Source organism: Melanotaenia boesemani, chromosome 11 (assembly GCF_017639745.1).
Source record: "Melanotaenia boesemani isolate fMelBoe1 chromosome 11, fMelBoe1.pri, whole genome shotgun sequence".
Lineage (NCBI taxonomy): Eukaryota > Metazoa > Chordata > Actinopteri > Atheriniformes > Melanotaeniidae > Melanotaenia > Melanotaenia boesemani.
In genome coordinates this window covers 21688548-21701001 of record NC_055692.1, presented here as the reverse complement: position 1 = coordinate 21701001, position 12454 = coordinate 21688548, and the positions used below count along the sequence as shown (strand labels likewise).

Here is a 12454-nt window from a genome sequence, read left to right as displayed (position 1 = left end):
TTTATACATGGAAGATAAGTAGCAGAGAGAACAAAAGGGTGTGCTTAGTACATCATGGAATGTCCCTCAGCAGTCTAAAGGCTACTTTATGCTCTGTTATGTACTTAAATAAGTCTGTTTTAAATGTTGTCATACGGACCAAATTACATGCTTAACCTACGCAGCAGATGGACGAAACTGTCCGTCCATCTGCATCCATCTTTTCCATTGAGCATAAATGGACTTTAAGCCTATGGTGACATAACTAAGGGCTGACTAGACCACCCCTAACTATAAGATTAGGACAGTTTTAAGCCTGATCTTAAAAATAGAGGGTATGTCAGCCTCTCAAACCCAAACTGGGACCTGGTTCCATAAGAAAGGGCCCTGATAGCTGAAGGCTCTGCCTCCCATTGTACTCTAGGAGACTCCAGGAACCACAAGTAAACCTGCAGAGTGAAGTTCTCTGTTGGGAATATATGGAACTATGAGATCTTTGATATACAACGAAGCCTGGTCATGGAGGGTTTTATATGTGCGAAGAATTTTAAATTCTATCCTAGATTTAACAAGGAGCCAATGAAGAGGGGCTAAAACTGGAGGAATATGATCGCCTGCTAGTTTTCATCACTGTAGCATTTTGGATCAGCTGCAGGTTTTCAGGGCATATTTGGGACAGCCCAATTAACAAGGAATTGCAGTAAAACAATCTTGACGTAACAAAAGCATGCACTAGTTTTTCTGCATCACTCTGAGATAGGATGTCCCTAATTCTTGCAATATTACATAGATGGTAGAAGATGGCTCTAGAAACCTGTTTTAAATGTGAGCCAGATGTGGACAGCCTGTTCTGTGGGTAAGCTGCAATTCCTACAGCTTTTGCCCAGCACATTTTTGGTACCATAGTATGCCTCTAGCTGCTTCAACCACTGTTCTTTATTTTTTCTGCCACACTATTTTGTTGAGGTGAGTGAGGTGCAAACATGTCATGGTGAACACCATAAGCTTTCAAATATTCTTGAAATCTGTGCACTCACCACCGTCTTTTCCAGTCTTGTGTCTTTCTTCTCACACCCATTGATGAATGTTTTTTCCAGCACATAAAATCTTTTGTGAACCTTCTTCTGTTCCATAAAGTATAGCTTGCAGCGTCAATAGTAGTCATCAGTAAAAGTTACAAAGTACTTTGCTTCATCTCTAGAGACTTCTTGAACTGCAGCATATTTTCTTTTCATGGCACATCACACACTGACATTTTTTTACATCACTGACTTTGAAGGTCGTTCTTTGTTTGGGTTTAACTCTTTAGCAATGAAGGCCCTCTCAGATGAATCTACTGTGGTTTTTGTTTCTCTTTTCCCAGACTTGGACAATTACATTGTATCTATTCTTAATTTCCATACTTAAAACTTCTTTCATCTCCCACTGAATTGTGATAACAGTCAATTTATCTTTACCCAGCGCATTTTGGCTTTAGAAAACATCATTCAACTGAAACAGCTAGATGTTATTTCTTAGAAAAAATCAAAAAGAAGTTGATAAAGGTGGTGTAATTGGAGCAGTATTCCCAATTTAAACAAAGCTTTTGACATTGTCAATTAAATTTTATAGACATTTTTATTTTAATTTCTTTACATACTTAGCAATGGATGGACTCATATCTGGGACTGCAATTTTTTATATATATATATATATATATATATATATATATATATATATATAGAGAGAGAGAGAGAGAGAGAGAGAGAGAGAGAGAGAGAGAGAGAGAGAGAGAGAGAGAGAAAGAGAGAGAGAGAGAGAGAGCTTGAGTCATTTCTTTTGTGCTATAACTTGTCAGTTGCTGTCCAATGTACGATGCCAGATGCACTCTACTGATGCTGTTGTGTACATCCATGCAAAAAAACTCATTTCAAGCTGCTCAAGAACTGTAATCTGCGATGAGTGATATCTCTGACAGGCTGAAAAATTCTCAATTACTTTTGCATGTGGCAAAAACTGTTTGCATGTATTTTTTCAAAAACTCAAATACTGTAAAAACGATAAAAATTCTGCTGTGATGATTAAAGGAACAAAACTTGAAATGGTTCAAGAATTTAAATACTTTGGTTTTACGACTGACTCAAGACAAGGTTTAAACAACAAGTTAAGAAATTTGAGATAAATACAATGAAATACAACATGTCAAACTTCAGGTAGATAAATCTTGAATTGGCCAAGTTACTTTTAAACTCAATCTTATCACATATGACATATGTCTGGCGCTGGCATGCAAGACGACTGTAAAACTGAAACAATGTGTTCAAATAAGCTCTAAAAATTTTAGATAAAAAAAACCAAAAACTTACCATCACTGCAAGATCTTAAAAACACACACACACACAATTTGATGAGCAGGGAAAACATGATTCAATATGCAGACTTTATTGTGGTATATATATGTATATATATATATATATATATATATATATATATATATATATACATATATATGTATGTATGTATGTATAAATCTCAAACAGGTCTACCACGGCAGGTTCCAGAATTGACTGTTTGGGCAAAATACCTTTGGACAAGTTGTGTTTTCATATTGGGCGTTACAAACACAATACCTGCTGCTATATGCATGATTCCCACCCTCAGGCTGATTACTAAAGATCTAGAATCATTATTGTTAGACAACCAAAATTGTTCTCACGACTAACATAACTGGTTTCTCTGTTTCTTGTTGTTACTTTATCTTTTGTTTAAATTTTGCAATGTTATCTTTATTTTTAATTTGCTAAAAACAGATCACATTTGAGACCCCATGTGACCTGAAGGATCAGTACGGGAAAGGTGAAATACATCATTATCTGGACATTGTGCAATGTCACTCATGCACTTTATCATGTAACACACTTTGCACTTAGCACTTTAACACCATGTGATGTAACATGTGATGTAATTTAGCATTCTGCACTTTAATATCGCAACCTAGATCCTAATTGATGGGCTACACTATTAGGTACCATTAGCATTTATTCACACTGAGACTTGCATAGTCTCCCCTGGCGCACACACCCAGGATATCCAGCAAGCCTAAACAAATGGAATGAAAAGTTGATGAAATGAGCAACACTAAATGCACTAAGAGCACTTTTCTTCTCATCAGTAGATCCAGTGCTGCTAATGGATCTGTACAAAGAATACAAACATATTTTCACCTAAAAACAGCAACATTGCAAACATAAACAAGACCAGGGAGATGTTATGGCAGAAAATTGACAACAGATCAAAAGTGTTGGTGACCCAAATTTTCCATCTTAACATGTATTTCACTGTGATATCGTAATAGGTAGGAATTATGGCCTATAGTGGTTAGAGAGGTTAGTAACCAGAGGACCCACGTTCAAATCTCTGTACTAGTACTATAGGTGGCCAGAGCTGCAACTGGGATAAGAGAAACAATTGATGAATAACCTTTAAAAGTGATTATGTGACTTTATCAGATTAGATAATATCAGAAATAGTCTGACCAGGTACAACAGTACATTTTAGGCTATTAATTTGCTCTACTGTGTTATAAGTAAGTTAACCCCAATAACCTTTTAACCATTGTTGAGCTAAAAAACATTATTTCATTAAACGGAATTAAATACAAGATTCAAATATTTTTAAATTAAAATAATATGTTTACTAATATTATCAGAAGTAATCTCAATGGACAATGATAAATGTGGCAGTAAGTGAATTTAAAATCTAAATATCTACCACAATGGTGAGTAGCTTATAACGTGACAGAAATTCATTGAGACAAGATTTAAATAAATTGGACATATAGCCTGGACCGAAGCAGACTTGTTCACTAGCACTAGTTACAATGGAAACTCTGAGCTGGGACTAATAAGCCACGATGGAACAGAACTCTCACTTCGATGGGCCAGACTTCTTGAAATAAGATAACCTTGAACAGAAAACATGAGAACAGATGAAGGACATAGCAAACATTAATCTAACATGAACTTAACAAAAACAGAACTGAAACCTACAGATTAAGAGAGTAAAATACTGGCTGTGTATTACAGCTTTACAAGGAAAGATAATATAGCTGTTAAACAGCCAAGAACAAAGGTCAACACAGCCAGACTGGTATAGCCCCAGAAAATAAACCATTCAGGTTCAGATTAGGGGGTTTCTTTATGGTGATTTAAATTGTTGAATATGCAAAAAAAATTATTGTCATCAGTCACTCCCGTTTCTTTTTTTTTGTTTTGTTTTGTTTTGTTTTGTTTATTTATTTTTTGTCAATGCAGTTTTCTTAAATTAAGAAAATGTTAACAGGAGTTATTAATATATTTTAAAAGAATATTAAGACTTGCCTTTCACATGAGAAACTTCATCAAGACAGCTCTGCTTCTGAGATATAATGGGTTCATATTTATATAAAGAATTCGATAGCATGCTTTAACTTTACAGTAGTAAAGCTGTACTTGTGTATGTACATTTTATATTACTCCTGTTACAATGACATCTCTTGTGATAGCACACACATTTAAGACATTTTATAAGAGATATTGAATGCTTTGAAAGTATTTTTTGTTGGCCGTATTCTACCTACAAGTGTGATGTAACTTAGGATAATTGCGGTATTTTTGGTGTCTCTTTTCCAACCAAAATTAACAATTCTTTGTAAGAGAAACATATTTAGTAATTATATGTAAATATTTCTAGGGTGGCTGGTGGCTACTAAGGCGCTTCTGTAAATTCATCAGTTCCACATGTCAACAGTGGAGGGCAGCAGAGATCCTTGAGAAAAACATTAATGTACAGTACATGGGCGTGTCTTTACCAGCCCTGGTTTTATTATGTCCGCACCATTTACTGCCGGGGCGACCGAGCAGACAGCCTCAAAGGTGGAGTTGTCAGCCGAAAAACCTGCTCAGATCCGACGGCTTGTTCGGCGAGAACACCCCTTTAAACCACATGGATGGAACAAACAAATCAAAGTGGTTTTGCAGAAAAACTTCCAACTTGATCAAATAATCATGCGTGATCATTACTTAAATTCGGTAGATTAAAAATATCCCTCAAACAACTTTTTCTGCTATATCATTCTGTTTTAAGCAGCAACGTTACATCCCATTGTCCTTTTTTGTCATCCAATGTTGCACTTTGCAGACTACTGCCTGAAACAGACGCGTGCAAAATTGTGACTTTATCATTATTTTTAAAATGCTTTTTATTATCAAATTTGCTCTGAAAGATCCACGCTTCCTTTCTCAAACTCCTCCTCCCCCGCTCGTCACTTCTCCCCGAGTCATCGCCCATCTGACGGTGAAGGAACGGACCCAGTATCGAGAAACCCCTCGGAGTGAAAACCTTAGCGGAGAAGTAAACAGAGCGGTTTCATTCCGTTGAAACTACATCTTCTTTGCAGCGATGCCTTCTGTCACAAGCCTGTCAATCGCCTACGAGGCAGTGAATCCGACCGGAACGTTTTCTGAGGGAGACATCATCATGGGCAATGTGAATCTTGTCCTAGCAAAGGAGACCAAAGTTCAGAGCCTGTTCATAAAGGCCAAGGGTGACGCCGATGTTCGCTGGACGAGAAAACACGGCGATCGCACGCATACATACTCCGCGCACCGGAGATATTTCAAATTAAAGCAGTTTTTAATCCCTGAGGACTCCGGTGGTAGGCACTGTGCATCTTGTTTGTTGTGCGTTTTATCAGTTCCGTTAGGGTTGGTCCATTGTAAATTAAGATGTTTAAACATTCGTAACTCTGGTATTATCAACTCACCACAATTTATTAAACTTATTTGGAACTGCTGCAATATAATGTAAAATGTGTTTCATGTTTTGAAGTCAAAAGACGCTGAAGTTTAGATTCCCCTTCCTCTTTCGTGTAACGGATGATTCCACTGAATGTTTAGCAACCTAGACCACATTAAAACAAAAACTACAATACATAGACGCTTCAAACCTGGACTGAAATATCTTGCACAGCATCCACATTAATTAAAACGCAGTTTCTGATTTGTAAAATGTTTGTTCTATTTGTGAAAATGCAAAATAGGCTCGTCTTATGGCGTTTTTGGCATCTGGACCACATTAGACCAGATCCAGATAAAAAACTACATCACTTAGAGTCTTCAAATGTGCACTAAAATATCCTACACAGCATTTAGATTCATTAAAGCATAGTTTATGAATTGTGAAACTTTTATTTTTATTTGTGAAAATCAAATTATGCTCTGATATGAAACAAACTTGGATCAATCATGATCATTTTATTGTCTATATGGCAACAACAGGTAATCCCTTCTATGAAAATTAAAAGGGCTATAACATTTAGTACATGTAAAACTACTGAGAGCATCCAATTTATAGATGCATGTGTATACAAAAGAAACTATTATCGAATTGGGTTGAAGAAGGTCTTCTTTGAACACAGATGGGAGGTCAGGAATGTGCAAGAGAGGAGGAGCAGGGTCTGAAATGAGGATAAATGAGATGAAAATGAGGATGAAGTATGGACAAAAACATCTCCGTATAAAAATATCGCATCCAGTGTAGAATGAGGAATCTGAATGGAAATATGTCTGGTCTAATGCAGGCAACACTACAGGCTCTGGACGAAAACAGGAGTATGACATGGTCTGAGGCTGTGGCAAAGGTTAACTAAGGGCAGACAGAAGATAGGTGGAGAGAAAATAGCTACTAATTCTGGAAAGCTTGTTAAAAACAAAATAGAAAACATTTATTAATTGATCATGCTTTAATCAATCTTTATAGTGAGAGACAAGAGTTCAGCATGCAAATAAAGCTTGGACCTGGATCTGGCCTTCTTTAAACTTCCAGTTCAGACATAATCAGTGTATTTTTTAACTTGTGTCCTTTGTCGAAAATTCTTTCTAGTCTGAAGTTTTTCTTTCTTTTCTCGATCAAAGGCAGTGAAAAGGGCAAAATGCCTCAGTTGGGTAAAGTTTCTGCAGCCTTCTAGAAGATTGACATAATTTGCATATTCATAAAAGAAAAAGAGTTTCACAAATCAGAAGCTTATGTAGTTTTTGATCTGGACCTGGTCTAATATGGTTCAGATAGCAAAAACATTATAAAATTAGCCTGATTTGCATTTTCACAAAAAGAATAAAGGTTTCACAAATAAGAAAACTATGCTTTAATGAATCTAGATGATGCTGTGTAGGATATTTTAGTCCAGGTTTGAAGAGTCTAAGTATAGTAGTTTTTGATTGTGAGCTGGTCTAATGTGGTCTAGGTTCCCAAAAATTGAGTGGAATCGCTCCTTACACAAATCTCCTTCATTGTCGTTAAAGCTAAAGAAGGTTGCAGGTAATTCAGGGACACTGCTGGATATGAGCCTGTGCTAAGAAGTTACAGCTAGACTAAATAAAGAGGACTGATATCTATATTATACCTCTTAAAAATATAAATTATTTGAGGTAAAGTTATAGTAGGAAAATTATTACAGAATACTAAAACATCTAATTCTCTGCTTTACAGAAGTTGTTTTGTCTGAAGGGGTCCATGTTTATAAATTCAACTTTAAGCTACCAACAGAGTGAGTTGACTCTACTGTGCTGTAAGACATTTGACAAAAACATGATGTTTGCACTTACAAAAATTAAGTATTATGAGCAAATCCCCCATGCACACCCAAAATTGGTGTTTATCCACATCTCATTACATAATAATAATCTGCTGGTTTTCCACTACAGAGGCATGCCTTCAACCTTCAGAGGGGCTCATGGGAAGATAGTCTACAAGCTGGAGGCCAACCTGTCCCGGAGTTGGAGGATGGATTCCTCAGCAGAGAAGGAGATCAATTTTGTCTCAAAGACTTTTCCAAATTTTCACTCTCTTATGGTGTGTGAAACATTCATCCATATATACATCAGATATGCAGATATGGCACAGACTTGTTAAGTTCTGGCTCTGTCCAGACAAAAAAATATTTCTCAAGAATCAAGCTCTGAAATTTATCTCACTAATAATCGCAAAGGTTATAAGCCCTTTATTTACATCAAACATTTAAACACTTTATAGCCAGGGGGGGGTCAAATAACAATGTCCAACAAATGTCCAGAAATACACAACAGGAAAATATAAGAGTCCACTTTGTTGTCATAGTCCAGAGGGATGAGGCAAGGAAATGGACCCATATGGAGAGGAGGAGATGAAACCAAGTAATAATATCTGGGGTCTTTAATAATAAGTAAGAATATGGCAACACAGGAAAATAAATGTACATAGGGACTTAATTATAAAATGAGCATCACTATGTTATTGGTTTTTTTTTGTTGTTTTTTTTCAGAAAAAGAAACCAGGTGTGATGAACAGGAAGTGAATAGAACAAAATATAGAAAGGGATCAACTTACAAAATAAAACTGGAAACAAAATGGAGGACTCCCAAGACAAAAAAAACACAACTAAAACTAAACAGACTACAATAGAAAACCCATAGACCATGACATTTCCTGCAACAAAGCTGTACTACCTAGAACTGCAATCTTCTGGATAAAATATGGCAATATAATAACTTATATAGTGGTAAGAACACATATGTGTTCATCCCAGGATTTAAAGAACTCTATCAACATATAAAGGGCTTAGAAAAAGGGTATGAGTGATCAATAAATTTGATTTATGGCATTTTTAAGTGAAAAATGAGTAGGAGCGCTGTATGCAGGCCAATTACTCATGTTGTGCATTGTAAAATGGTTTTTACAATATTTGAAAAAATAATCAGTGTACAATATATGTAGCCCATTTAAACTATAACATTGGATCAATGATGAATTTTTTTTTCCTTTTTATTTCATTCTAGTCACAGCAAGTTGGTTCAACAAACAAGGAGATGGGGATGTTCTCAAAAGGACATGTAAACATGGATGTCACAGTTACCAAGTTGGCTTATACTCCAGGTAATACTCAAATATGGCAGGTGTAAGTAGTGCAAGGAGATTTGCTGAAGACAAATAATGAGAATCAGTAATTGCTGGATAAAGCACTTGCTTACTCAAGACTAGAATGGTTAGACTGTGTATACTGGGATCCAGGTGAAATGATGAAATGATTTTGCACAGCAGCAGACCAGAGGAATCCAATCCAGCTTTGGATTCCTGAAAAGTCTTTGATGAAGGAGGGATACTGTCTGTGATGTGGGTAAATCACAGAGAATCTCGTCTTGTCACTTTACATTAAACTTGATAAATAAGGACATAATTGACAAGTATACAAAGCTTTTGCACAAGTATCTGTAAGAAAATCTACAAAACAGCTTCTGGGATTTTTAGGCCAGATACTGATTCATAGAGACTTGAAAGGCCAAGAAAAAAGAACCCAAAAATAATTATTGACAGTAGAAAGCTCCGGGTTGTACTTCCCTTAAGTAAAAGGGATCACTCAAGCCAGGCTCTTTCACAGTCCTGTTCCCTCTCACTTTGCTCTTTACAACAGAGCTGTGGAGATGAATTAATCTGCATAATTAAACTCTTGCAGACTTGTCTGGAGGTCAAACAGTATTAAGCAACATGTTTTAAGAAAGCTGTAGATTTTGGAGCTAAGTATCCTGTTTATTTCCACTAGCTGCAGATCTAACAGGAAGGGAATGTTTCTGGGACTTCCTGTGCAGACTGAAGGCTGCTGAGAGTTGTCAAGATTTACTGAAGCTTGTTATCTGCCCACTGCTGCTCCCCACCCTTATCAGTGTTCCAATCAGTCAGATGGTATTTAAGGAATCCCCACATACTATTAACATGTATATAATAATACATTTATGTACCTTGCAGCAATAAGATGGTGGAGTTTTCTGCATTTAAACCAAGTAAATCATGTTTGATTTTAAGATGTTGGTACAAAAAAAATTAAAAAAATGGCCAGACCACATTCTGGACCTTAGTGTTGCGTTGTAGTTAAATTTAAAATCAGATCATGGTTTCTTTTTTCCCTCACAGGTGAGACAATGATGATTACTGCAAATATCAACAATTCTTCATCCAAAGAGATGACTCCCAAATTTACGATAAAACAAGACATTGTGTACCGGGCCAGTGGAGATACCAGACATGAGAGCAACACTGTCGTCAAAGTGGCAGAGAACGCAATTAAACCCCATACACAGGAGAACGTCACGTGCACACTTCAGATTCCCACGGATCAGATCCCAACTATCTTCAACTGTGAGATTATCTCAGTGGAATACCAGTTAAAGGTATGTATCATTGTTATACAACATTCTTTTTCTTTATGGCAAACCATTTTTTGTTAAGTTCTACGACACAAATATTTGACAAATTTTGTGAAAACCCATAAAGAATGTCAAGGATTTCGACAATCTTTGTTATGTTTTCCACTGCTATTTCATGCTATTTAAATGTAAATGATTGTGTACAAATAAAGCGAACATGTTTTCTCTTAGGTTTATCTGGACATCAGCTTTTCTTTCGATCCAGAGGTTGTGTTCCCAGTGGTCTTTTTACCTCCAGGCTTTCAGTATAGTGGGGCTATGGGCCCCCATTCTTTTGCACCAGTTGGGGGCCCAAGTGCCAGCGATTTCCCACCTCCTGCAACAGCTATGGGTCTTTACCCATCATTTCCACATTCAGGCAGTTACGGATACCCTGGAGTCCACAGTGGTTTAGCATCACCAGCTGCAACACCAAATGACCCACCGGCGTATGCTGGTCCACCTGGTGTATACCCACCTCAACCGACACACATGCCCGGCGGCTACTATAACCCAGTGCCACAGATGCCTTCTCCATATGGTTCTCCATTTTCATCCTCATCCTCATCTTCTGTGCTTCAACCTCCACCCAGTGCTCCAGCATTTTACCCACCTCCAGCTCAATCAGCCCCACTGGTCCAGCCATCACCTTCCTCTCAGTTCCCAACAGCTCCCAACTACAATCCGATGCCTTCTGCACCGATGATGAATACCGACTTTCTGTCCCAATCGGATGAAAGTCCTCCTGCATATTCACTGCTTTTCCCATCTTCTCCAGCTGAAAGAGCCAATGCCAAATGATACAAAATACAGTATGTCGTGACTAAGTCACTTAAAGCAAAATACAGATCGTTAATAATCGGAGGTGTCTCACTCACGTTTGAATTTAAATGAAGAAAAGAGCAGTGCGAGTGTGCATGGTTTGTTGTCTTTTTTTGGTCCTGTGGTGGACTGGTGGCTTATCCAGGATGTACCATGTCTAAAGCAGTGGCAGGTGAGAAAGGCCCTACACTCCCCTCCCTCCCCCCCTCCAACTCCCACCCTAAATAGTATACGTTTGCGTATAGAAAATGGATGAATAAAAAATTATAGTATGTTATATGCTGCTTTCTCTAATTGATTGTAGTTTTCTGGTCAGTTTGCATTTCCTGGCTCTGTTCAGCTGCTACTGAATTAACTTCTAACCTAAACCTTCAGGATGGACTCCATATTACAGGCCTTATTTAACAAAGTGTCCTTTGTTAGTATATTTTTTTATTTATTTACTACCTCTCCTGTATTTTAGGGTATTTACAGTAAATTGGAAACATATTGTATACAACGTGTTTTTTTTTTCACTCAAGTAGTTAAATAAGTAGTCAGATCTTTCCACTATACTAATCTGTCTTTGTTGGACTTCAGATAACTACTTTTTATTAATTTTATTACACTTAGAAGTCTGTTTTCTTTATACTCAAACTATGCTCTATTATTTCTGTTATTCAAATAAATAAAAATCTATATAATCTGAGATTAAGAATCTTTTGTCATGTGTCATATATGGTGTATATATATATGTGTGTGTGTGTGTGGTAGCATAACGTTAAGCTCTGCTTATGTGCAATTTTAAATTTTAAACTTTCAGTAGCCTTGCACATATATGCATAGCCTTTAGCTCTAAAGTGTATCGGGCATTTTTGTACTAAAATTTAGACTCACATAGTATCACTAAATCTGAAAAGCTTGTTCATTGTTTTGTGTTGATGTATGATTGCGACAAACAGAAACTGGGAAGAGGAGTTTCTTTATGACAAATCTGAGATATCCCCACATAAAGGACTTTTAACTTGTGAAACACTCAAAGGTGTCACCTGTTTTTGTCAAAGGAGGAGATATCGCAAGTTTGTGGAAGGGGGAGCTGACTTTCTAATAATTAATTTGGTAATAAGATAGAGGGGTGGTAGGTAGATAGACAGACAGACAGATGTAGGTAGGTAGGTGTTGAAGAGTGCTGCACAAGTTTTGCATCAGAATGAAAATCCTGCACACTGTTTGCAAAACAGAAGTGGAACAAGGGAGTGCAGTGAGACACGCCTTCAGGTCTGTTGTAACAAAGAAAAGTACAAGAGGTCATTTCTGCCAACAACAACAACCATTCAACAGGAATTCATAAGTACTTGTGACTATTTGGGACTTATTTTAACAAAAAAAAATTTAACATTCTAATTTCCCCTCTGGAATTAATCATCAGTTCTTTTTCATTT

At 36.9% G+C, this 12454-nt stretch overlaps 1 protein-coding gene across 1 annotated transcript; it reads left to right on the top strand.

Annotated features, from left to right (window-relative positions):
• The first annotated feature begins 4620 nt into the window (after positions 1–4620).
• On the top strand, positions 4621–11701 carry LOC121649461 (arrestin domain-containing protein 3-like). Its single transcript, XM_042000312.1, has 6 exons — positions 4621–5653; positions 7486–7543; positions 7701–7848; positions 8811–8907; positions 9940–10196; positions 10404–11701. Exons 1-6 carry the CDS (start codon positions 5398–5400, stop codon positions 11010–11012), a joined length of 1425 nt encoding a protein of 474 aa, XP_041856246.1. The 5' UTR covers positions 4621–5397; the 3' UTR covers positions 11013–11701.
• Positions 11702–12454: the final 753 nt, after the last annotated feature.